At 36.3% G+C, this 26,907-nt stretch overlaps 1 protein-coding gene across 2 annotated transcripts in view; it reads left to right on the plus strand.

Moving 5' to 3' along the window:
* The window catches only part of CACUL1 (CDK2 associated cullin domain 1), a 63,524-nt gene that overhangs the window by 13,408 nt on the left and 23,209 nt on the right, over positions 1-26,907 (plus strand). For both annotated transcript variants that reach the window (XM_017680196.3, XM_017680199.3), the window contains exons 2-4: positions 2,502-2,628; positions 3,465-3,567; positions 24,908-25,003. In XM_017680196.3, coding sequence (XP_017535685.1) covers positions 2,502-2,628; positions 3,465-3,567; positions 24,908-25,003 — 326 coding nt within the window. The remainder of the gene's footprint in view (positions 1-2,501; positions 2,629-3,464; positions 3,568-24,907; positions 25,004-26,907) is intronic.

A 26,907-nucleotide genomic window follows, 5' to 3' on the forward strand; every position in this document is an offset into this window, starting at 1 on the left:
TTTTTTATCCTAACACCAGATCTGCTTTATTCAACTTAGGTTACTGGCCTGGGACTTGGAGCCATTGGAGTTTGTAATGTCTTTTTAAACAGTTTAAAAGGTAGTGCATTATTTTCAAGCTGGAAAACCTAGCCTAGATAAAATGTAGTAATTTAATAATAATTTCATTTTTGTTTAGGTTCCATGCTCTGTATTTGTTTTGGTCAGTCTGAACTTTCTTTTTGTGGGCATAGTTGAAAGTAATTGATTACATTTCTCTAACAAGAGGATCTGCTTTTAAAATTCAAGACTATACAGACACACTCTCTTTGAGGATGTATGTGTCAAATGTTAAACCAAACAAATATTATTATTATTAGTTTAGCAAGGAAATATTTTAAAGGTTCCTGGATTGTCATTTTAAGTGTTGACTGTAGATTGGTATGAAAAACCTTTCCCATCTTTGGCTGAGACTGTATACCAAATAGTGCTTTTTCTCTTCGGACTACCTCTGGCTCTGCTGATGCTTGTCTGTATTCTGCTGTTCTTTTGCTGCCATGGTGAAGACTGGCTTGTCTCCTAAGAAGAAAGTTACATTAGCTAGTGTTTTAATCCATTCAGGCCGCTGTAACCGAATACCGGAATCTGGGTGGCTAATAACAACAAATCCATTTCTCACAGTTCTGAAGGCCAGGAAGTCCGAGATGAATCTGGTAAGGGCCTGCTTCCTGGTTCACAGAAGGCCCTCTTCTCACTGCTCCTCACGTGGTGGAAGAAGCAAGGGAGCTCTCTGGGGCCACAAATCCTGTTTCTGAGGGCTCCTCCACCATGTCCTGATCACTTCTAAAGGCCCCACCTCCTAGTACCCATCACATTGGGAGTTAAGATTTCAACATAAGAATTTTAGGGGACCAGATACTCTGTGTCCATAACAGCTAGCATGCAAGGTCAACTGAATTGGCTTCCTTTTTATTTTTCAAGCAAAATATATATATAAATAAATATATATTACATTTATGTGTGGAAATATAGAACAGATATAGATAAGGAGTTTTCGGATGTGGAAATGGGCGTTAATATGTGTGTGACAACACCTTTTTCTTTTCATTTCAGATATAAAGTCTCTTTCAGCTGCTTCTGTAGTGGGACTTCATTCTGTTCTTACAGATGCAGAAGTTCACATTTTAGGTTCTTTTCCTCCTTCATGCCTTTGACTTGGTGATTTGCTAGCCTGTGAAGCCTGAGCCTGAGAGCTAGGAGCGCTCCCCAGCAGCAGCCAGGGGTGCAGTTCCCTGGACTAAGCAGTTGAGGAGCCATGGCCTTAGGTCAATTCCTGGTTTTCCAGCTCTTGACATTTTCTTCTGAGCGTGGCACCTAACCTTTCAAATCTTAACTTGTGGTGTAAAGCAGCTATATGATAAGATTAAGTGGTACACTGATATGGGATTCACTAACCTAGATTCACATAGTGGGAAAGAGATTTCTTTCTTACTTAAAAAATTTTTCCCCTAACTTTCTTTGAATTCTTCTGAAAGCAGAAAGGTAGTATTTTGGAGCTATACATCTACCAACCTCTGTTTTTCGCAGGGAAAGCAAGCTTCAGGTTCAGAATCTTTTAACAGGTAGTAGGACCTCACAGAGTTTAATAATGTACTATATTAAATAAATTAATTAGATTATTAAATAAAGACCACTACATTGCCTTCTGTTTAATGATGAATGACACTGCTTTTTTACTTTTGATCCATTTTCTTAAGTGCAAGTAGTTTTAAGCTCAAGGGGGTGATTCTAGGAAGCACCTGCAGAGGAGTGGAGACATGCGGCAGGGAAGGTAGGGAAGCCAATGAAGAAGTCACCACTGTGGACGATGGGAGTGTAAGTCCAAGGGGGATCTCTGGGAATTAGTGTAGTACATGTATCATCTCCCCATCTCACCCTGGAGTGAATGGAGCCACTGGAGTTTTTATACCAAATTCTTGTTAGCCACTACTTGAAGGTGGCTCCTACGGCTGTTAATTCTCCAGAACTTCCAAACTTCCCCTCTTTCAGGCAGAGCAATTCTCGCAGCCAGAGAGAACACTGAGGCAAATAATGATAGATTGACAGTGTGGACAGAGTAAACGAGTGGACCCTTCTCCCATATTTCAGAGCCAAGCCATCAGCAAATCTGTCTTGAAGATACCCAGAATCTGACCTCTCCTCTCACCCTCCCCATCACCACCTGGTTTAACCGCAGTCATCTCATAGCCTCCTAACTTCACTTACTCGTAATACAGCAACTGGAATGGTCCATAGAAAACCTGAGATCAGGTCACTTCTCTGCCCCAACCCCTCCAGGTGTCCCCATCTTACTCAGAGTAAAAGCCGAAATGTTTACTGAGTAAGGTGCTTTGAGTTGTATTCAGGTGATACAGAGCCAATGTGAATTCAGAGTAAGTGAAAGGAATTTGAAAGCACAATATTGCTATCATTTGTGTTTATATGTGGCACATGGTAATATTTATCTTACTTTTTACTTTTAGTAATGAATGTTATAACTATTGAAGATTATAAGAGCACATACTGGCCAAAATTGGATGGTGCCATAGATCAGCTTTTAACTCAGAGTCCTGGTGACTATATCCCCATATCCTATGAACAGATATACAGGTAAGTCATGATTTAATTCACCTTGAGGGCTTGAGGGTGTATTGATTGAGTTTCCTGACAACTTGAATTATGACAATAAGTGTACATACAATATACATAAGATGAACTGAGTAATTTATATGTTCCATACTTGTGATTTAGAGGTTTGATTTATACTTTTACTTCAGAATTGGCTTTCAAGTCAAGATACTATGGAAGTCAACGAAAAAGACAATGACTGACGAATCTGGTGCAAAATAAGTATTTTTTATCTCACAGGGAGCCCCTAGTCTCCTCTGTTGATGTTTATTCACACACAGTTATAGCCATCTTTGGTTATTGTGTTTCCCAGCCTCTGGTTAATGGAAGCAGCAAATTGCGGAAGAACTAGGGTGGGATAGGAAATGAGCCCAGTCACAGAGGAGGGAGTGAGAACGGTGTTGTTCTGTGCAACTGATCCACAGAGAGGTTTCATTGCAAACGTTTTTGTGAGTTAGAAACTTTGTGCTGATTATCACTCTTCTTATTTTGACATTCATTAAAATGAGAGAGAGCACTTGAGAGAAGCTGGTTTGTAAGTATAGACTCAGTATCAACCAATATTAGATACTTTGGTACTGATAGTATTTGTAATAGAGTACTCAAAAGACATTTTGCAGCTGGTGGTAATGGCTCTTCCATCTCAACACTGATTCGGACAGGGTCAATTCGTATTTAAAAGTATGATTGGTCACGATTTTAAAGCCTGAATGAATTATTTGACAGTGACTATATGTCCAAACTGTGCTTTAACCTTGGGTTAAATTAAGTGCTTCTTTATTAACTTGGGTTTTCTGGGTTTTTTTTTGCCCCCACAGTTGTGTGTATAAATGTGTGTGCCAGCAGCATTCGGAACAGATGTATAGTGATCTGATTAAAAAGATAACTAATCACTTAGAGAGAGTCTCAAAGGAGCTGCAGGTAAAGAACTGGTTGATTTTTTGCTTCCTTGGAATTTTCTCAGTGCTTGGAATTAACCTGTATAATTTATATTTGCATGCTTGTTAATTCGGTTATAATAAAAATGTGTAAGTATTTTCTAGATGAATAATTGACCACATCATCTAATCTTTGGAATAGATTACTAATTTGAAAATTTGACATAAATTCTGGAAATTTTTAGGTTGAATATATTGCAGGCTTGAACTGATTGCATTTATCATCATGTCAACATTTATTTAAAACATTTTTTCTGTTAACTTCAGTATTCAGTAACTTTTACAACACCAACATGTGTATTTTTATTTGTTAAATTTTTTACTGGAACTTTTTTTCTGTTGTTTTTGAAGAGTGATTTGTCTACTAGTTTCTGATACTTGCTAACATAAACAACTGAAGTCAGCATTTTGTTAAGAAACCCTCTAGAGATGGAATCATCCCAGCCGTAAAATCTGGGGCAAGTTGCAAAAAATATCTTGTTTAAGGAAGGACTGGCCTCTTGATCCCCACCCAACCCTCCCTGCCTCAGTAGTTTCCAGTGTTTGAAGGTCAGGACTATCTTTATGCCAGGGTCAGATCACATTTAAGTTCTTGTGCAGAAGTATCATGATGTGTAGAGGATTACATAGCAGTAGGTGACCAGGGCCCACACCACAACGAGGGAGTGCTCCAGTGATTCCGAAATGCCACAGTTTCTATCAAGTGCTGTGGCATGCTTTGGCCTTGAGATACTGGTCCTCATTTACCCTTGTGGCCTGAGGATTTTAGTCTTATTTATCCTGAACAGTTGTTGCACTAGGTAACTTTTTAAAATTACAGTCAGAACTATGTTTATCATAGTCAAATGTATACTTTTTCTGTTAGCCTAAATTGTTCCCTTCATCTTTTTGCCACTAAGTGCTTATAATACTCTTCACTTGTTTAACAAATGTATTTAGTGTCTAGGCTTTGTATATAAATTGTAGATGAAACCCAAGATCTGTGCATTATAGTTTGAAATTACTTGCTTACTAATTCTCGACTCTACTCTCTCTCCGGATTCCCACATCCAATTCACTGCCAAATCTTAATTACTTCCTATTTCTCTCTTGGCTCCTGTCTACTTCTGTTCACTTGGTACTACTTAGTCCAGGCCACTGTCATCTCAAGTGTTTTACTGAAATGCTCATCTTAGCTAGTTGCTCTGCCTCTAGTCTTTTAACTCTTCTTACTTATTCTTGCATTTTAGGCAGAGTGACTGTTTCTAAAGTACAGTTTGATTATCATACTCCTGTCAGAGTAAAGTCTGAACTTCTTAATATGATTTGGGAAGCCTTTCATTATCTAACTCCTGCTTATTTCTGTAGCCTGATATGGTATCTCTCTGCCCCTGCATATTGAACTTATTTCATTTCTTGAATGTTTTATGTACTCTCACTTTTTGGCTTTCGCCATGCTAACCTGGAACATACTTCCTTTTTGTCTGCCCTCAGCTTTTTGATCAGTGTGAACTTAACATTTTGGCTGCAGCTGAGACATCGTTTGTTTTGGGAAACATTCTGTGATACCATGTTCCCTCAAGTCTGTGTTTGGAAGTCCCTCATCTGTGCTTTACTGTAATTTATTATGTATTGTAGTTTGTTGTTTTCACTGTGCCTCGCTACCACCGCCTGCTCCAATACTATGTTCTGAGAGGTTCTAGAAATCTGAATTTAATTGTGTTTTTTTAACCTGCAGTGTAGATGGTTTTTGGGGTGCAGGGATAACAGAGCTTTCATTAGATTAGTAAGAAGTCTGTGACCTCAAAAGGGATTTTTAAAAATACTAATTTGATATTATTGAAATAATACTAAATATTCTTCTAATACAAAGCAAACCATTTCAGTTCAAATTAAAAGGACCATATATTGCTTGTCCTACTTATATCTATGAAATGTAAAGTAGTATTTATACTTTACTTGGGCCCTGCCACCACATTTAAATCATTAATTTGGCTGATAGAATTGTGATTTGCTAAATTCATTTGTTATATTGAACTTTTGCTTGAGAAGATTTTTCTTGTATTTAGTTTTGTCAAGCATTGTAAGACTTCTTTTTATTCTTACAGTTGGGATATTGAATATTATTGTAAAATACTTTGAAAGTCAGAGAACACTGTAGTATTATATTATCAAGCTCCGTCTAATTGGTAATTGTGGAAGGCTAGTTGGCTACATTGTTTGCCATGAGTTTACTTGACCAGTTAGCAGTAATAGGAAGGTAACTTGTTTCTTGCCCAGGCTGGGCTGCACAGGGTACCGGTGCTTTGGAGTTACTGAGGTTCAGAGAGCAAGATGATGAGGTTTTCAAGAATGATCCCTGTTAGTGTGTGTGGAACTCCCCATTCCTTATCATACATGTATGATAGTTCTTTATACCTTTACTGATGTGCACTGATTTATTTATAAATAATTTATATAAATTATTGCTGCAATTGCTGCAGAGAGTAACCAGTCTTGTAATGCCATTTACTATGTCCATATTGCAGTTTATAAAAGTGTACCAACTTACAGTCACAGCAGTCACGTGTATATTAGAGTACCTGTTTTTCCCTCACCTTTACTAATACAGCATTTGAAAGACTAAATAATTTTTGCTTTACAATAATATAAGAATATTTCTTACTAAAAATTAAAACAAGAATGATATCTCCTTCACTGTTAGTATTTTGAAAACCATATTGATAAAGGTAAAAGGTGATATATGATGTAAAACTGGGGACTTTAGTTTATTTTTATAATCAGTACATGTCCTACTTAGAGTTCATCAGTAATGGCCTATAAAAAGTCTTACTTCAAAATGATCCCTTTTTGAGATTATAAAGTCTAACTGTTATTAAATAGCCTGGTGAAGGGGATAAAAATATGGGGACTTGGACTGTGGTCTCAGCTTTGCCATTCAGCAGCTGTGTGCCTCTTAATCAAACACTATAATATCATCTTGTAAATTTTCTCAACATTAAAATGAAGTGGCGTTACTGGAATACCTGGTTCCCTTAAGCTAAGTTTTAGATTTTTGTCTTCTGCTTCATGCTTGGCAAATGAGTCTTCATTCTTTTCTCAGGCTTAAGCTCATCAGTGATTACCTTCAAAACAAAACAATACAAAACAGATGATCGGAATTTCTTCTATGTACAGATAACCTCTTGGCATTAACGACTCTTATTAGCTGAGTGATTGTGTTAGAGTGTTTCTGCGCCCATGTCTGGCCACCTCACAGTCCTCCTTTGCTTTTTTATCTTTTGTGCCTGGCACAATTACAGCTGCAAACTAAATTTGATCTGTACCAGTGGAAAGAGTAGCATGTTAACTTCATATGACCACCAATCTTTGTGTTCTATAGACACTTAGACATTTTATTTATTCAGTGTTCAGTTTATTCAGTTTATTAATTCATTCAGTGTTACATGTATGTGGCATAACCCTGTGTAATCTCTACTTTATAGAAACTTTAAGGGCTGTTTTTGTGTGGAACAGAGCAAGAGTAGTATATGCCAGGCCAAAAGTTTATTTGGGTAGAGTATTTCGTTTGCAGCTCTGATATTAGTAATGAAATATTGTTGTTACGAGCTGGAACAGAGTGGGATGAGTTGCATTTGGTAGGTAATCAATGAGTTGGACCTTCAGGGCATCAGCCTTTGTCTTTCGAGGGCATCTTAAAATAGTTACACATTTGTCTAGTTTACATAGCAGTGATTTATTTATCTCTTATCAAAAGGCATATATCCTGTTGGGAAGATTGAAGAATATGTGAAATAATTTTCCATACTCCCCATTTATTGACTTGAAAAACTAGAGAATACTGTTTTCAGAGATTAATAAGATTATTTTAATCTCTTGAACCTAAATTTTTTTCTTTCTTTTTTTTTTAAATTTTATTTTGGTATCATTACTCTATAATTACATGAAGGACATTATGTTCACTAGGCTCCCCCCCTTCACCAAGTCCTCCCCACATACCCATTCACAGTCACTATCCATCAACATAGTAAGATGCTGTAAAATCACTACTTGTCTTCTCTGTGTCTTGAACCTAAATTTTTATTGAACAGAATAATCTAACTTGTTGCCTCTTTAAAATAAATACTTCTTTCATTTTGGAAACAATGACTTTTCCACTACTTGAGTAACTAAAAAGTTTTTTTGTTGTTAAAATTAGTAAAAGCGCTTAAATAGGAAAACTCACTTAGTATTCTGCTATTTTATTGCATATATATCTATACTTTCTTACCTACTACAAAATTTTTTGAACTGTGACAGCATGTTTTTTTTGTTTTGTTTTAAGCCATTCTCCCCCTTGCACTTAATGCCTCTTTTTAAACGAGATGATGAAATTCTCTATTAATATATTTTCCTCTTTCCATGTCTCTAAAGCTTTAAAATTTGAATTTCCAGTTCTGATATTTTGATATACCAATGAATGGAAGTAGATGACTATAGAAAGAAAATTGTTTCATTAGTTTAGTAAATGATATTCTGGTCAGTTTTGGAAAATTGTGTTGAAATTTCTAGCAGTCGCCATATTTTTGGTGAGGGCTCAGACCATGTTCTCCAAATGCCTATTGAACTTAGGATTTCTTCTTATGAATACCTCATATTCAGGTCTGAATATAAATTTCTCTTCACCCAGATCAGTTTCACTCTCAGACTTGAGATTTCATACTCATCTTCAAGTTTTTTTCTCTGTTACCTCTTGTTTCAAGGTTGATAGAATACTGTTAACTTCACTTGCTTTTGCCCTTCATTCTTGCTGTCTTCAACCCATTCGGTGTCATTATGCACTTGCACTAGTGCAGTATTTGCCTAACTGGTTTGCTTTTTTATAGTCTGTTCTTTTAGCTGAAGAATTTTCTAAAAACAGTTTTGATTGGCATACTTTCTTGTTCAAACCTTTAAAGACTCCCTGTCGACTTTCTCAATCACAGTTAATTTCTTGACAAAAAAGATTTCTAGTTTGTACCTTAGCCCTCCACCTTCCCTTAATCTCTTTTTTTCCCCCAGACTTATGTCACCTATTTCCTTAACCTTTTGACTCTCCCATTTACCATCAGAGCAAAGACCATACTTCTTAACAAGGATTTCAAGGCTCTTCACAATCTGAAGATAGTGTAACTTTGTTCATTTTTGTGTGTTTTCTCACTTGGTTTCTTCTGCCACGACTTCTTTCCTCCCCTCCCTTCCTGCAGAGGTGGCATTCTCCTCTCTGGTAGGGTTCGCTCAGCTTTGACTTCGGTACGCAGCAAGCCTAATTAACCACTTTTTCTTCTTTGCTCTTGTAGCACTTTGGATTTATTGCTGCTCTAGGCCTTAGTTTAGCACTTTGGCAAGTAGTTATTTCCCAAGCAGGATGTCACTTTTGCAGTGCTGACTTACTAGTGTTGGTTAAATACTCATGAGTTAAATGTAGTAGTCATAATGCTGCTGACCACCTCTTTCTAATTCTCTTCTCCTGGGATGCATGGTAGGAGTATACTTTTCTATCCCATTGAAGTTAGACTTGGCCAAGTGACTTGCTTTGGCCGGTGAACTGTGAGTGAAGTGTGAGTGGTGAAGTGTGTACCCAGAGATCAGAAACCTTTAAGGTTGATTGTGCAGTTCTCTGAGTTTCCCTTTCTCTGCCAAGTGTTCCAGATGGTAGAAGCTACCTTAATCTGGGTCCCTGAGTATGACATGGAGCAGATCCTTAAGATTAACATATAACATGAGTGAGAAAGAAAGCTTTGCTATATGTATACATTTTTAAAATTTTTAACACATTTTTATATTTTTTAAAATTGAAATAACAATTCCCATACCCTAACATGCATCTTTTTAAATTGCATAAGCTCAAGTGTTTTTTAGGATAGTCACAAAGTTGTGCAGCCATCACCACTAATTTCAGAACCTTTTAATCACCCTAGAAAGAAATGCAGTACTCATTCACAGTAACTCCATTTTTTCCCATCCTTTCAGCCACTGGTAATCACAGATCTATTGTTCTGTTTCAGTAGGTTTGCCTCTTCTGGACATGTCATAGAAGTGGAATTAGATATGTGGCCTTTGGTGCCTGGCTTAATTTAGCATAATGTTTTCAATAATTTATGTTTATAGCATGATTAATATTTCATTCCTTTTTATGACTGAATAACATCCCATTATATGTGCCACATAGTGTTTAGCCAGGCTTTGTTATTCTAAGTCCCTGCGATTTTGGGAGTTGCTTTTTGACTGATACAATAAGTATCTGATTTACCAATATTTAGTATATCCTGTGTTGCCTTACTATCATTTGGATAATTGTATTTAGTGGATGTAATATCCTTTACTGTTAAATGGCACATCTACATTTAAAAAAATTTTTGTGTGTGTCTGAATCCAGAATCCACTAGAGCAGTTGTGAGGCATTTTTTTCCAACATGATGTTGATAAATTTATAGTATGTGTTAGTGCACCTTATCTAATTGAAAATGTATTTTGTTTCACCAAATAAAAATACTCTGATGTTTTGATTTATAGCTTTGCAGTCAGCAACCCACTAACAAGTATATTCCTTCTGTCAGTTTCTTCATCAGTGGTTTGGAACTTAGCCTGTACATTGTCCCCAGTAAGGAGTGTTTAAATAGAGATTTGGTTCCGGGACAGGACAATGACCTGAGTGTTTGGAATACCACTGATAACACCTGAGTGCAGGGTCCTGAGGAGGAGAAATCACTACGACAGAGGCAGAGAAGGAAAATGTAGCAGTTTTGGTTCTCAAATAGGACTGAATTTAGAGTAGTTTAAATGAGTATTTGTCAACTATTTTAATTAAAAGGAAGTTAACTAATTAGGTTTAAACCATTCACTTAAATAAAATTGGAGTTTTGATTAGCTTTAATATATCTTTGTTGAGGTAAGTATAATTTGACTCTCAAACCAATTAATAATAGTGGAAATTAATAAAAACTAAACCATGATCAGTCAACATTACTTTTATACACACTTCACAGACACCAGATTACATAAAAGAAGCTTTACTGCCAAGCTGCTAACACATTGAGCCAGATTCTCTTGGGGTATAAAATCAGAGCAAGGGTGGTTTTGCTATTTGTGCTTTGTCCGGTGGGTGGCAGCATAACTCAACTAGTTGTCTTGTATGGGGTCCTCTGAAATTTTATATGTTTTTAAAGGCTGTAATGTCTGTCTTAAACTGCAAAGTGTGTTAAAAAAAAAACAACAAACCTTTCAATACCCCAGATATGCTATTTACTACTTGATTAGAGTAAGGAAGATTTTAGATAGTAAGAAAATTGCCTGTTTTCCTTTGTCTGCATAGATTCCAAGTGAAATAAGTATCATTGCCAACTGGTAAGTAGCTCATCATGTGTATTCTACTGAAAGGTTTTCTGAGTAAGTTATTTGGAAATTACTTTTTAATCTAAACTGCATCTTAAAACACTTGTTTTAGCAGAGTCGTTCTTATCTCAGAGAATTTGCCAGTGGTATGCCTAACCTCATTCAGTCTATTGGCTTTCATTCAGACCATAATTCTAGTAAGTTTACTATCATCCTTTGAAGGCAGGAACTATGTTTTCTTATCATGTGTCCTCATAGGGCTTAACATAATGCCAGGCCCCAAAGAGAGACCCAGTAAAAGTACTTACTAGTTGGTAAAAAGCAGATGCTTGCTTTGCAGCTGAGATTACTAGAACCAACTCCTTGTTCCAGTTAAAGTAGCATCCTGAACTTGGAAAATGAAATTTGTGATGAGCAGGGGAGTCAAATCACTTTAATAACGAATAGTTGTTTGCAGTTTATCATCACAGTGTACAGAGTGTAATTATGAGTTGTATTCTTTAAAATTTTTTTTCTGACAGTTATGTATTTAAATTAGAAATGTGAAGAGAGAAGTTTCCTTTAAAAAAATAAGCAAATGGGGTATGTGGTAATTTTTGTCAAGTGTTAAAAGATGAGGTGCATAGGAGAGTGAGAAATCACCCTAGTCCGTCTGGCTTCTTTGGATATTTTCTCTATTTAAAGTAATCCTTGAGCCTTTTGTAACTGCTCTGTCACCTGGCTAGTCAGTTTAAAAGCCAGGATTAGAACCTAGATTTATCTCATGTAGATAAACTAAAGGAATCCAGTATCAGAGGCTAGACTTTAATTTAGTTTACTGTTCAAGCTCACATGATATTTGGAAAATGAGAAGTCTTATTTTTAAAATAAATCAAGAAGAAATTTCCTTATAATATAATAGTAATAATAATAACAGTTGACTTTGTTAAGAGACCTAAGAGAGAAATGTCTTCTGTCCTAATGTTATACTCGCTTTGACTTCTTTATTGTTGCTTTTTCTTAGAGTTGATATTAGGAGCATCTGATATGTACATTATAACTCCTAATAGCCCCTGATCATTTACCTTTTATATAACTTACCATATTTTGGATATTCTACTGTGGGAACAATATCTGCACTTCAGGAATGGGAATGTAATATATTTGTTTATTTGGGAAGAAATTCAATTTTTATGAAGCATCTATCAGTAATTGATGTTGCTTCTGGAGCCTTGACAGGTCTGTCTGTTGTCAGTAAGGTATTGCTCTGGAAAGTTATGGAATAAGCTAGTTGGACTAAAAGCATATTATACACTGTTAGTTTTTGCTCAGGTTAGTCACGTAGAGGCAGATTTTTTTTTTAAAAAGAATTTCTCATTTGATTCAGAAAGTAATAATAGGGATCCTTGAGAGAGCATCCAAGTCCATTTGCGTGGTATGCAAAATGCTTAAGTCATACTTGGTAATATAGAAAGAAATGTTAAAAATTATGAAGGAGGTAGAAAAAGAGGGCAGCCTGAGAAGTGAGGCAGAAGCCTCTTCCCAGAAGCACATATAACATGAAAATACAGCAAACACAACTAATCTTGAAAGAGCAACCAGAAAGAAGACTGTAATACACAGCCTACATCTGGGGAAAAGAGAAGACCTCACGGAAAAGGGTAAAGTAGGAAAGCCACAATCTGGTGGGACCCAAACCCTCCCCTAACCCCAGCTCACAGGCAGGAGAAAGAGAAACGGAGCAGGGAGGGAGTAGAAGCCCAGGACTGCTAAACACCCACCCCTGGAGATCTGCTCTGGGAGTACAAACTCACATTACATGGTGCTCTGGAGATTAATGGGGTTGGAAAGCAAAGACGGGCAGAGTACTCAGAGAGACTGATTCCAGCTGCTTGTGAAGAACAGGTACCCACAGCCAGAGGCTCCAGGACAAAAGAAAGGCAGACAGTTTGAAAGACTTCCCAATACCTAGAGGGCTGCTAAAGGGACAAGGATTACACAAAGCTTGCTGCTCAGAAACAAGGACAGGTGAACAAAATCGTCATGGCACACACAGCCCAGCAATTTGGGAACATTCCGGAGCTTCAGGCACTCCATCCTCTTGGCTGGCAATGCAGCGCCAAGGCCCCCCACTATGATACACAGCCTGCTGCTCCTTCCTCCCAGCCTGCGCTGGATTGCAAACCTGCTGCCCCTGCCATTGTGCCAGGCCATCTGGAGGGCAGCCCCACCTACAGCATCTACAAGGGCGTAACGCAGAGGCTGCTCCCTGTGCTTTCCACCCACTGGCCCTGGCAGTGCTGGTAGGCACTCGCACCACTCACCTGTGACCCCTGCCATTACTCCAGTTGCTGGGCAGCTCCAGAGAGTAGAGCTTCTGGGAACTAGAGGGCATCATCTACACAAAATTATTATTCCATAGTAATCATTAGAAATATGAAACGGCAAAATAATCTTGTATAAAACAAAATCACTCAAACACCAGAAAGAGGGTTAAGTGAAACTGAAATCACCGGTCTTCTTGATAAGGATATCAAAATAAAAATCATAAACATGCTCATAGAGCTACAGAAAAATGTTTAAGATCTCAGGAAGGACCTCAAAAAAGAGACAGAAACTTTGAAAAATATAGTATCTGAAATTAAACATACAATGGGGGGATTTAAAAGCGGATGAGGTAGAGGAGACAGCAAATGAGATAGAAATTAGAGACCAGGAATACAAAAAAGCTGAGACATGGAAAAAAGGATCTCTAGGAATGAAAGATTAATAAGAGAACTGTGTGATCAATCCAAATGGAACAATATTTGCATTATAGGGTATCAGAAGAAGAAGAGAAAAAGGGATAGAAAGTCTCTTTGAGGAAATAATTGCTGAAAACTTCCCCAAGCTAGGGAAGGAAATAGTCTCTCAGACCATGGAAGCCCACAGATCTCCCAACACAAGGGACCCAAGGAGGACAACACCAAGACATATAATAATTAAAATGGCAAAGATCAAAGACAAGGACAGAGTATTAAAGGCAGCCAGAGAGAGAACAAAGATCACATACAAAGGAAAATCCATCAGGCTATCATCAGACTTCTCAGCAGAAATCTTACAGGCCAGAAGGGAGTGGCATGATGTATTTAATGCAGTGAAACAGAAGGGCCTCCAACCAAGAATACTCTACCCAACAAGACTACCATTTAAATTTGAAAGAGGGCTTAAACAATTTCCAGATAAGCAAGAGTTGAGAGAATTTACCTCCCACAAACTGTCTCTACAGTGTATTTTAAAGGGACTGCTCTAGACGGAAGTGCTCCTAAGGCTAAATAGCTGTCAGCAGAGGAAATAAAACCACAATAAAGGAAATAGACCAATTAATTGCTGACAAAATGCAAAATTAAATCAACTACCCACAAAGTCAGTCAAGGGATACACAAAGAGTACAGAATATGACACCTAATATAAAGGGTGGAGGAGAAAAGAAAACCCTTTAGATTGTGTTTGAAAAAGTGTAATAAGTGAATTAAGTTAGACTGTTAGATAGTAAAGAAGCTGCCCTTGTACCTTTGGTAACCATGAATCTAAAGCCATTATTATTGTGATGGCAATAAGTACAAGTACATATCTATCGATAATCACCCTTAATGTAAATGGACTGAATGCACCAATCAAAAGACATAGAGTAATAGAATGGATAAAAAAGCAAGACCTGTCTATAGGCTGCCTACAAGAGACTCACTTCAAACCCAAAGACAAACACAGACTAAAAGTGAAGGTATGAAAAAAGGTATTTAATGCAACTAATAGGGTGAAAAAACAGGAGTTGCAGGGCTTGTATCAGACAAAATAGACTTCAAAACAAAGAATGTAACAAAGGGACAAAGAAGGACATTACATAATGGTAAAGGGGTCAGTCCAACAAGAGGATATAACCATTATCAATATCTATGCACCCAACATAGGAGCACTTACATGAGTGAAGCAAATACCAACAGAATTAGAGGAGGAAATAGAATGCAGTGCATTCATTTTAGGAGACTTCAACACACCACTCACTCCAAAGGACAGATCAACCAGACAGGAAATAAGGATACAGAGGCACTGAACAACACATTAGAACAGATGGACCTAACCAGCATCTACAGAACACTCCACCCAAAAGGAGCATGATACACATTCTTCTCAAGTGCACATGGAACATTTTCAAAAATAGATCACATACTAGGCCACAAAAAGAGCCTCAATAAATTCAGAAGGATTGAAATTGTACCAAACAGCTTCTCAGACCACAAAAGTATGAAAATAGAAATAAATTATGCAAAGAAAACAAAAAAAGCCCACAAACACATGGAGGCTTAACAACATACTCCAAAATATCAATGGATCAATGACCAAATTAAAACAGATCAAACAATATATGGAGACAAATGAAAACAACAACTCAACACCATAAAAATCTGTGGGATGCAGTGAAGGCTGTTCTAAGAGTGAAGTATATTGCAATACAGGCTTACCTCAAAAAAGAACAATCCCAAATGAACAGTCTAAACTCAAAATTAATGAAACTAGAAAAAGAACAAATGAGGCCCAAAGTTAGTAGAAGGAGGGACATGATAAAGATTAGAGCATAAATAAATAAAACAGAAGAATAAGGCAATAGAAAGAATAAATAAAAGCAAGAGTTGGTTCTTTGAGAAAATAAACAAAATAGATAAACCCCTAGCCAGGCTTATCTAGAAAAAAAGAGAGTCTAACACACATAAACAGAATCAGAAGGGAGAAAGGAAAAATCACTATGGATACCAAAGAAATACAAATAATTATTAGAGAACCCTATGAAAAATTACATGCTAAGAAATTGGATAACCTTGGAGAAATGGGCAACTTTCTAGAAAAATACAACCTTCTAAGACTGACCCAGGAAGAAACAGAAAATCTGAACAGACCAATTACCAGCAATGAAATTGAATTGATAATCAAAAAACTACCTAAAAACAAAACCCATGGACCAGATGGTTTCACCACTGAATTTTATCAAACATTTAGAGAAGACCTAATATTCATCCTCCATAAAACTTTCCAAAAAGTAGAAGAGGAGGGAATACTCTCAAACTCTGTCTATGAGGCCAGCATCATTCTAATACCAAAACCAGGCAAAGATACCACAAAAAAAAAAGAAAATTGCAGACCATTTATCCCTTGATGAACATAGGTGCAAAAATCCTCAATGGAATACTAGCAAACCAAATTCAAAAATACATCAAAAAGATCATCCATCATGATCAAGTAGGATTTATTCCAGGGGTTCAAGAATGGTACAATACTCGAAAACATCAACATCGTACACCACATGAACAAAAAGAACAAAAATCACACGATCATCTCAGTAGATGCTGAAAAAGCATTTGATAAAATTCAACATCCATTCATGATAAAACCTCTCAACAAAATGGGTATAGAGGGCAAGTACCTCAACATAATAAAGGCCATATATGACAAACTCACAGCCACTGTCATACTTAACCGTGAAAAGCTGAAAGCTTTTTTCTGAAGATTGGGAACAGGAAAAGGATGCCTACTCTCCCCACTTTTATTCAGCATAGTACTGGAGGTTCATGGCAATTAGACAACACAAAGAAGTACATTCAGATTGGTAAGGAACTTAAACTGTCATTGTTTGCAGATGACAGTGACATTGTACATAAAAAACCCTAAAGAATCCACCCCAAAACTACTAGAAGTAATAACTTAATTCAGCAAAGTAGCAGGATACAAAATTAATACACAGTAATCTGTTGCATTCCTATGTACTAATGATGAACTAGCAGAGAAATCAGGAAAGCAATTCCATTTACAGTTGCATCAAAAAGAATAAAACACGTAGGAATAAACTTAACCAAGGATGTAAAAACCTATACCGTGAAAACTACAAGACACTCATGAGAGAAAAATAAAGGAGACAATGGAAATTTTCCCGTGCTTATGGATAGGAAGTATTAATAATGTCAAAATGACCATCCTGCCTAAAGCAATCTACAGATTCAGTGCAGTCACTATCGGAATACCAATAGCATTCTTCAATGAACTAGAACAAATAGTTCTAAAATTCATATGGAACCACAAAAGACCCTGAATAGCTAAAGCAATCCTGAGAAGGAAGAACAAAGCTGGAGGAATTACACTCCCCAACTTAAAGCTCTACTACAGTGCTACAGTAATCATAACAACTTGTTACTGGCCCAAGAACCAGACCCATAGATCAGTGGAACAGACTAGAAAGCCCTGATATAAACCCAAACATATACAACCAATTAATATACAATAAAGGAGCCATGGATATACAGTGGGGGAATGACAGCCTCTTCAGCAACTGGTGTTGGCAAAACTGGACAGCTACATGTGAGAGAATGAAATTGGATTATTGTCTAACTCTATACACAAAGGTAGACTGGAAATGTATCAGACCTGAATTTAAGTCATGAAAACCATATAACTCATAGGAGAAAAATAGGCAAAAATCTCTTGAATGTAAATATGAGCAACTTTTTCCTGAACACATCTCCTCAGGCAAGGGAAACAAAAGCAAAAATGAACAAATGGGACTACATCAAGCTAAAAAGCTTCTGTACAGCAAAGGATACCATCAGTAGAACAAAAAGGCACTCTACAGTATGGGAGAATATGTTCACAAATGACATATCTGATAAGGGGTTAACATCCAAAATATAAAAAGAGCTCACATGTGTCAACACCCCAAAAGCAAATAACCCAATTAAAAAATGAGTGGAGGATCTGAACAGACACTTCTGAAGAAATTCAGATGGCCAAGAGGCACATGAAAAGATGCTCCACATTGCTAATTATCAGGGAAATGCAAATCAAAACCACAATGAGATATCTCCTGTCACCAGTTAGTATGGCCAACATCCAAGACAACAAACAACAAATGCTGGTGAAAATGTGGAGAAAGGAGAACCCTTCTACACTGTTGGTGGGAGTGTAAATTAGTTCAACCATTGTGGAAAGCAATATAGAGGTTCCTCAAAAAACTAAAAATAGAAATACCATTTGACATAGTAATTCCACTCCTAGGAATTTACCCAAAGAAAACAGGATCCTAGATTTAAAAAGATATATGCATCCCTATTTTTATCACAGCACTATTTACAGTAGCCAAGATATGGAGGCAACCTAAGTCTCCATCAGTAGATGAATGGATAAAGAAGATGTACACATACACAATGGAATGTTATTCAGCCATAAGAAAACAATCCTGCCCTTTGCAACAACTTGGATGGAGCTAGAGGGTATTATGCTCAGTGAAATAAGCGAGGTGAAGAAAGACAATTATCAAATTATTTCACTCGTTTGTGGAGTATAACAACAGCAGCAGCAGACTCACAGACTCCAAGAAGAGATTAGGGGTTGGGGAGGGTAGATGGGGAAGGAGGGAGAAGGGGATTAAGGGGCATTGTATTAGCACTCACAGTATAGGCAGCTCACAGGGAAGGCAGTACAGCACAGAGAACACAAGCAATGACTGTTGCGTCTTACTACACTGATGGATAGTGATTGCAGTGGGTTGGGGGGCTTGATAATATGGGTGAGTGTTGAAATCACAATGTTTCTCATGTAAAACTTTCATAAGATTGTATATCAGTGATACTTTAATTTAAAATAAGAAGGAAAAAAACCTAGTGGAAACCCATGGAGGGGCTGGAGAGTAGGTATGGATTTGCCCTCATGTGGAGGCTTCAGGGATCCTATACTGGTAGTTCACACTTGGCCTTTAATGAGTCATGACAACTTCTGTTGTTCTCTTACCAGCTTTTGTGGCTGCCATCACCAAAGGAGGGCTGTGTTTCCTTAGAAGAGCTTGGCACTGTCTGAAACTGGTTTCACCTGATTGGACATTGCAGATATAAAATTCACAGACTTAGGTCTCTGATGAGCGCACGAATTGTTTATGTAGGTTAACCATTTTTTCTTAGTAGGATGAGAATGATGTTCTCTCTGGCTTTCTGCATTTTAGGTGGAGGTGGAACTTAACTGTTTAAAATTTATAGTTACTGAGTTTGATAACAGTAAAGAAACAAGTTTAAAAGAAAAATTCATCTATAGTTGAAACACTCATGTTAAAATATTAATATATCACGTTCTTATGAATTTCATTATGGTTTGCAGCTAAATTGTCACTGTTTTCATTCAGTAAATGCCTTGTGCTCCGTGGGCAATTACTGCTCAACCCTCTCTTGAATCTTCTAGACTTCCTTCTCATAGAGCTCCTTTCTTTCCTCTGAAGTTGTCTAAGGTAGAGGTTTCTAAATGCTTAGCAGCTGCTGGACCAGCTGTTTAAAGAATCCCCTGAAGTTCTCATTAAAAGTAGACATTTCTAGAAAGTTTCTGAGTCAGGACTTTGGAGTGTGACAAAAGAATCTGCATCTTTGGCAGACCCTTCAGGCAATTTGGAGGGCAGCCTTCTTTGAGATCCACTGGCCTATGGAAATGTACCATTCTTGCTGAACCAGGTTTCTCGTGAGCAAGGAGTAGTGTCATCTTATATTTAAGTACGAAATTGCATTGTTCCTGAAGCCACTCAACACATCTGCACCATTGAAGTGCAAGTCTGAATTAGAAGTGTCTACTACAAACCTGGTTAATAAAAACAGCAAAGCAAAGTTTAAGTATCTCAGAAGGAGGGGCTTATGAAATAGACAATGGTGTGTCTAAGAAGTCAGTAAAATTATGTTGTAGAAGTATATTTGACCTGGGAGATGTTTATGATATGTATAACTGAGTGATAAAAGCAGATTACAACATAATATAATTTCATATTATACATATAAAACATACACATTCACAGGAAGAGACGAAAATGTTAATGGTGGTTGTCTACCAGTGTTGGTAGTGGTTATTTTTCTTTTTTTAAAAATAAAGTATTCTTAATATACAATCTTACGATGGTTTCAAATGTACATCACAGTGGTTCAGTAGTCCCCGTGATCAACTTATATTGTGATTGCGAATTACTGTGCTCCTTTATCCCCCTCCCCCTTGGTAACCGCTAATCACTTCACAGTGTCTATGAGTCTACTGCTGTTTTGCTTTGTTTTAATATTGCACAAATAAGTGAAATCGTACAGTATTTGTCTTTTTCCAAGTAGTGCTTATTTTTCTATAAATGTATTTTTAGTTTTTTAAAATTTTAGTAAGTACATATTAATTTTGTGAAGATACATGTTAGTGGCCTTTCTGTTTATTTGATCCTTCCCTCCTACCCTTTCTTCCTCCCTATTTCATTTTAACAAGCAAAAATCACTTCTTTATTCGAAGACAACCAGAATGTGAATGTGAACATAAGAGCACATACTCGTAAGCTTTTTTTGTGTTTCATTTTGGTGGGGTGGGGTACAGGCAGAAGAGGAGGATGTAAATCTGAAATTGTGGAGCTTGTTTGTATTTTACATCTGCAGTGTCCATTTTGGTAGCCACTAGCCACATGTAACTGTTGAAATTAAAATGAAATAAAAATTAGTTCCTTAGTTTCATTAATTACACTTCAAGTTCTCAGTAGCCACACATGGCTAGTTGCTACCATATTGGACAGCGCAAATTAGGACATTTCCATCATTGCAGCAAGTTCTGTTGACAATACTGCCTAGGTCATAGTATATTTAAGTTTATTGAAAAGTAAAATTAACTCATGTTGTTCTAAAATTAATATTTTGTATTAGAGTAACTGACCAAGCTTCCTTATCTAACTTTCAGAATTAAGGATAACAAGCTTTTATTCCTTTACTTCCTGTGAAGGTTGGTATATATTTCAAATCTGACCTTCCTTTCTTGTTCTAAGGCATATCACACAATTTACTTACCAATAAACAATATGTTAAACTTACTAAGGAATATACTTAGTCAAAAAATATGTATAGTGATATTAACAGGTTGGGTCTTTAAAACTAGCCACTAAAATTACTGTTTTTGCAATGAACCTTTAAGAAACTATCACTTGTCAAATTTCAAAGAAAATATCCACAGTTATCTGAGAAGGATATCAAAATACACCTTCCTTTTCTGTCTGCATAATCTGTGAGGCTAGATTTTCTTCATTTACTTCAACCAAAACATATCACAAATGATTCAGTACAAAAGCAGATATGAGAATCCACCTGTCTTCTATTAAACCAGAGTCTAAAGAGACTTGCAAAAATGTAAAAACAGTACCATTCTTCTTATACTTTTATGGGGAAAATATACATCTGTAATTTATAATGTAAACTATATAACTTAACATTAAAATATGTTAAAAATCGGTGAGTTTATTGTTGCCATTTTAAAATGGATTAATATATATTTTTACAACCCAGTTTTAATTTCTAACATGGTAAATATTAATAGAACCCAGCTTTTTGGAATCTTCAGTTATTTTTAAGAGTGTGAAGGGTTCCTGAGACTAAAATGTGGAGAAACACTAGAATAAAACAGTATGTTAGGAAAAGTGCAGATGTATTACTGTATGTTAGCATTTGTGTGAAAAGGGGTCTAAATGGAATACTTATTTTCTTGTGTATGTGTAAAATTATTCTGGAAGGATATAAAGGAATTAAGTATTGGGTCAGTGAATTCATTTGAATTTTAAATTAAATGAATGTATTACTCACTTTTTTTTAAAGCAGCAGAAATTAAAACATTCCTAGCAGCTATACTCAAAATCTTAGGGAGTCTGGGTGTGCTACAGAAAGTTAGAGCAACTTTGAAGTCATGGTTATTTTTCAGGTGGCGTGCTTTTACTTGTTCTGTTTGAGAAGAAAATGAAAATTGCTTATTTAGGGCTGAAATATTTCAGTTAATGTCCAAGCCAGATACAGTCATGTTGAAGTAATGTAAATCAAATCGGTAGTAATGTCCCCAATGCAGCTCAGATATACTGAAGTTTTAAGGGGGAATAATTTGTTTTGTTTTGTTGAAATAGTGGTTATTTCTAGTTTGTTGTAAAGAAATTGGATTTATTTTAGAAGACTGTTATAATTTATAGTCCTGCCATTAAAAAGGTTTTGAATAAGTGCTGCATGAAATGTTTAAGTAAAAATCTAAGTAAATATTCTGATGTTTGATTCAGTACAAAAATTGCTTTTTCACACAGCCTTTGAGGCTTTGGGAATTCTTGAAAAGAATAACTAAGGAATTCACTTTTATTTATTCTGTCTGTTATTAAGGGTGCCTTTTGATTACTGTTCATACTTTTAACTTTTTGGATAGACAAAGTGACTTTTTATGAAAAGGAAAAATTATTTTGATGTTAAAATTGCTCAGATTTTTTTTCTCATATAATAGTTCTAAAATTTATTTCTTTGAATACTGAAATATCATTTCCAGAGTTCTTTGAAGCAGTTAAAAGAAAGGTGTTATGTGTGATTCTGTCCATTAGTCACATTTAAAAGTTTGCCCATAATTTCGAACCATTTCCCCCAATTTCTTTAGTTAACAATGAATGCCTTAAATAATGTAATGGGTTTTTCAAGTATTAGTTAAATGGGTAGTTAATTCAGAAGAGTTTACTTACTCTTATTGGTTAGTTGTATATGCATGTATAATATTTGACATTTTTCAAAGCACTTACACATTATTTTCTTTGATTCTCAGCACATCTTGAAAGTAGGACAATTAGTATATTTCCTGTGGTAATTCAGATTCAGAGGGCTAAATAAATTGCCTAATGTCATGTAGCCTTGTTAAGTAGTAACACAGCAATTTAGATTCAAACAAGGTTTGAACAAATTTAGGTTTAAATAGGACTGTCCATGTAAAAGTGCATCTGTCAATACCTGTGTTCCAGGTTCTGTGGTCAGCAACTAGAGATATTGCCCAATACGAAGATCTTGCCCTCCAGGGGCTTGAAGTTTAGTGGCACAGACCACTTAAAGTTCAAGTTCACTGGTGCCCTTGAAGGGCCATGTGTCTCAGGTAGTTTTGAGGAAGTGACACAAATCTTGAGGGGTGACTAAAAGTTAGCCAGGGTAAGTCTGTCTAGGGGGTGGAAACAAAGACATTCAAGTAGAAAATAAGGAGATCTAACAGCACATGATATTGTTTGGGAACTGTTAGAAGTTCCATGTGAGTGCTGGGCTGGGCTGAGCTGCATGTGAGATGGGGCAGGATGTGAAAGCAGAGGTCAGCAGTATGCCCTTAACTGGAAGTTTGAACATTTTTCCAAAGGTTTCAGGGTACTAGAAAAGTACAGTAAATAAATAGATGGGAAGACTCAGACTGACCAAGGTTTGATTCTTAGTTCTTGGACTTACCAGCTGTTGTAGTCAAGGGACTAAATATTTCTGAGCCCCAGTTGTCTCACATGTAAAATGGAAATAATACTCATTTTGTAGGTAGTTAGAATTAAGAAAAATAAGTATAAAAAAGACACCTAGTATGTGCCAAACCTGTATGTACTCAGTAATAGAAGATGAATCAGAACTAAGGACAGTTCACTACACATATCCTAAACTTCTACATAGAGCTGAAAAAAAATTGTGAATTACATCTTATTTTGAAATAGTTAATTTTGCAATTTGCACATTTATGACAGTTTCGCTGAAATGGTTTTAGAATTTCATTGTTTAAATGTAATATTTAGGAATCTTTCATTGTGTATTTCCTTGTGCCCTTGTTTGCAAAAAGGACATTCTGTATAAGATACAGTGATTAGGTTTTCAGACTGCCACAAGTTAGACTTCATGTGGAGTCAGTTGTATTTGTGTGATGTTGTATGTCATACCCATACCCCCAGCATCCTGGCCCAGGAATGAATTCTTGGCTGGAAGATCTGAATCTGTCATCTCCTAACACTAATTCTAGCAAATTACTTGCCCATTTGTGTGTGTGTTTCTTCAGTATTAAAATGGTACCTAATTAATTCGGCTTTAAAGAATAAAATGAAATAGTACATGTGGCTACACTTTTGTAAAACACCATGTCTTAGGTTGGGTTGCCGTACCAGAATACCACAGACTGGGTGGTTTAAACAACAGAAATTTACTTCTCACAGTTCTGGGAAGTCCAGGATTAATGTGGCAGCTGATTTGGTGCCACCTGATAAGAGCTCTGGGGCTCAGGGGAAGGAGGCATATAGAGAGGGGGCTAGAGAACAAGCTCTCTGGTATCTTCTCTGATAAGGACGCTAATCTTATAGGATCAAGGCTCTACTCATATGACCTCATTTAGCCTTAACTACTACTTTACTGCAAATAACTCCACTAACCAGCTGCACGGGTTAGTGCTTCAGCATAGGAATTGGGGTGGGGGCAGGGGGAGAACATACATTCAGTGTACAACATGCAGTGAAATTGGAAGTGTTCTCTTTTGATGGCTTTATGACTTGGTAATATGAGTTAAATATTATTAGTTAAATGCCAGGCATGTAATATATTTATTTTACTGCTTTCCAGAGCTGCAGATGTATATGGACCATTTAACTCCTGCTTTTTTAGCCTATAATATTTATGATAGTTGCAAAAGGTTTATAATCAGGTTAGTATAGAACTGAGAATATTACTGTACCTAAGGTAATTATAAAAATTCAACAGCAATTCTAATAGTGTATTAAGCCTGTACCATTTCTTTTTTTCTCCCTATTCTAGGCCCAAATATAGTTTGGTTCCTATAGGAAATGTCTACATAGTTCAGTGATAATTTTAAAATCGTATCATTTGTCTTCATTGTGAATGCACCCTTTTTACTTATTAACAGAGCGAGCCTTACAAACTAATATGGTAAGGTTAACACATATTTAAAGACAGCTAAACCAAACCTCAGGTTTGCATAGCAGATTTTAGAACAAAGATAGAAGTCTTAACTTTAGGATGTAAGCCTCTTCCTTTTCTTTTTTTTTCTTTCTCTTCCTTTTCTTAATGGTGAATTTCAATATGAATTTTGACACAGACTTCTAAGTTTCTTTGTGTTTTAGATTATTGTAGAAAGTCTTTATACCTGGTTTCCCAGAATGATCACATTGATGTTCTTTCTTACAGGCCAGCCCCCCAGATCTCTATATTGAAAGATTTAATATAGCTCTTGGACAATATATGGGAGCATTGCAGAGCATTGTGCCTCTTTTCATATATATGGTAAGTTAGAGCTGATTTCCCCCTTTCCAAATACCTTGGTTTATTGGTCTAAGCACAGACAGATGGAGAGAGTTAAGTATGTTTTACTTTAGAATGGAAATTAATCTCAGTAATGTTTGATAATGTTGACATAGAAGAATTATTTACCCTTTTACAGTTTAAAAATTCCATAAATAACATTGCTGAATAGATAATTAGGCATTAATAATCAGCAGTCACCCAGTTAGTATTTATTTTATTTCTGCCATATGGAAGATACTATGCTTGGAAAACAAAGATATATAAGAGAGATTTCTTGTCCTCAGAAAATTGAGAGTTAAGACATGTATCTAAAAAACATGATGTATGATAAGTGTCAAGTCATTTGACCATAAAAAGGTAGAATAATAAATTCCATTCTGATGATCTCTTTCATTTGGAGAATTATGCCATGAGTATAATTTATAGTATTGACTAAATAATGGGTTGATTAACCCTCTCCCTCTTCTAAATACATGCTGTAGAATCTTGGTGTTCCTTTGGAAGGGAGGGGCCCTTAGAAACCATTTTTCCAGTCTCCTCTTTGTTTATTAGATTAGGGAATGGCAGTTATGGTTGATCCTGCATTCTGTAACAAAGAGAGTGCTCTATGTGGGAATACCAATCTTTAAAATGATTGTTCTCCATAAGATATACTTTACTGAAAAAACAGAACAATGGGAGAAATCTGTATTACCATTAAGGGATTGTTACTTAAAAAATTTGTGGAAGATGCTTACAGTAGAAAAATATGCAATTAAAAATGACATGTCTATTATTTTAGAGAGAAATTTTCCTGATATACAACATTAGGTGAGAAAAGCAAGATGCAACTCAGTGTGTAATATTTCTATATTATCAAGTGTTTTTCTTTATTAGAGGGGAGAAAAGTGCATATCCACATACATGCAAGCAGCATTTTAGAAAGAATATATGAAAGTTTTCCCCTTGGTAGAATGGGACCTTGGAGAATGGGGCAGAGGCCTGCTGTGCTGTTCTTAATCCCTTTTGCATAGTTTCATTTTGTATGTGCATATTACTTTTATAATTTTTTGAAGAGGAAAAAATCTGTGTTACAAATTGAGAGAATCAGTGGACAACTTTTTAACATTCCTCTTTCTATTTTCCACTCCTGTACACTGAATTAACACTTAAACATGAAAAAATTGAATCTTTTTTGACTTGCCAGTCATTCTAATCAGGGTAGTTTTGGCTGCAAGAAACAGAAAACCTAACTCAAAAGTGATTTAAGTAAATAAGGAAAAGTTATCTCTTATAATAAAACCCCAGAAGTAAGGCAATCTCCAGAGTTGGTGGAATCTGTGGTTCAACAGCGTTACCAAAGACTCAGGTTCTTTTTTTGTCTCTGTTGTGCCCAACAGCTGTTTCATCTTGTTCTCAGGGTTATAAGGTGACTGTAAGATATTTTTCACTTAGGCTGAGGTTTCTCTCAGCCATCTACGTGTCTGCCTTTGAACCAAAGGCTGTTCCTGTGGGATGACTTAAGTTGAATGACTTAGACTAATCACTGAAGTGGTATGTATATAGGGGAGTCAACCACTGCATATCTGCTGCCTCTTTCAGCCCAGATCATTGATAAGTGGGGTACCTGGTGTTGCCTTTACGATGATAATGTATTTTTGAAAGGCACATTAAGTGCCTGTCACACAGAGCCGTTATGTCCATACAGTCCTGTCTAGTTAATGTTGTGTATCTTCCTCATTCTTTTGGAGGTGTATGGTTCATAGCATTTCATAATTAAGTATAAACCTCATGTCAGAAAGACATAAAACGAATGGTTAAGCCTCATTTCAGAAAGATATAAAATGAATGGTAGCAGGGCTTTTGCTTGTGTGGTTGGGTTGTTATGTTTTAATTGAGGACTT

Source organism: Manis javanica, chromosome 7 (assembly GCF_040802235.1).
Source record: "Manis javanica isolate MJ-LG chromosome 7, MJ_LKY, whole genome shotgun sequence".
Lineage (NCBI taxonomy): Eukaryota > Metazoa > Chordata > Mammalia > Pholidota > Manidae > Manis > Manis javanica.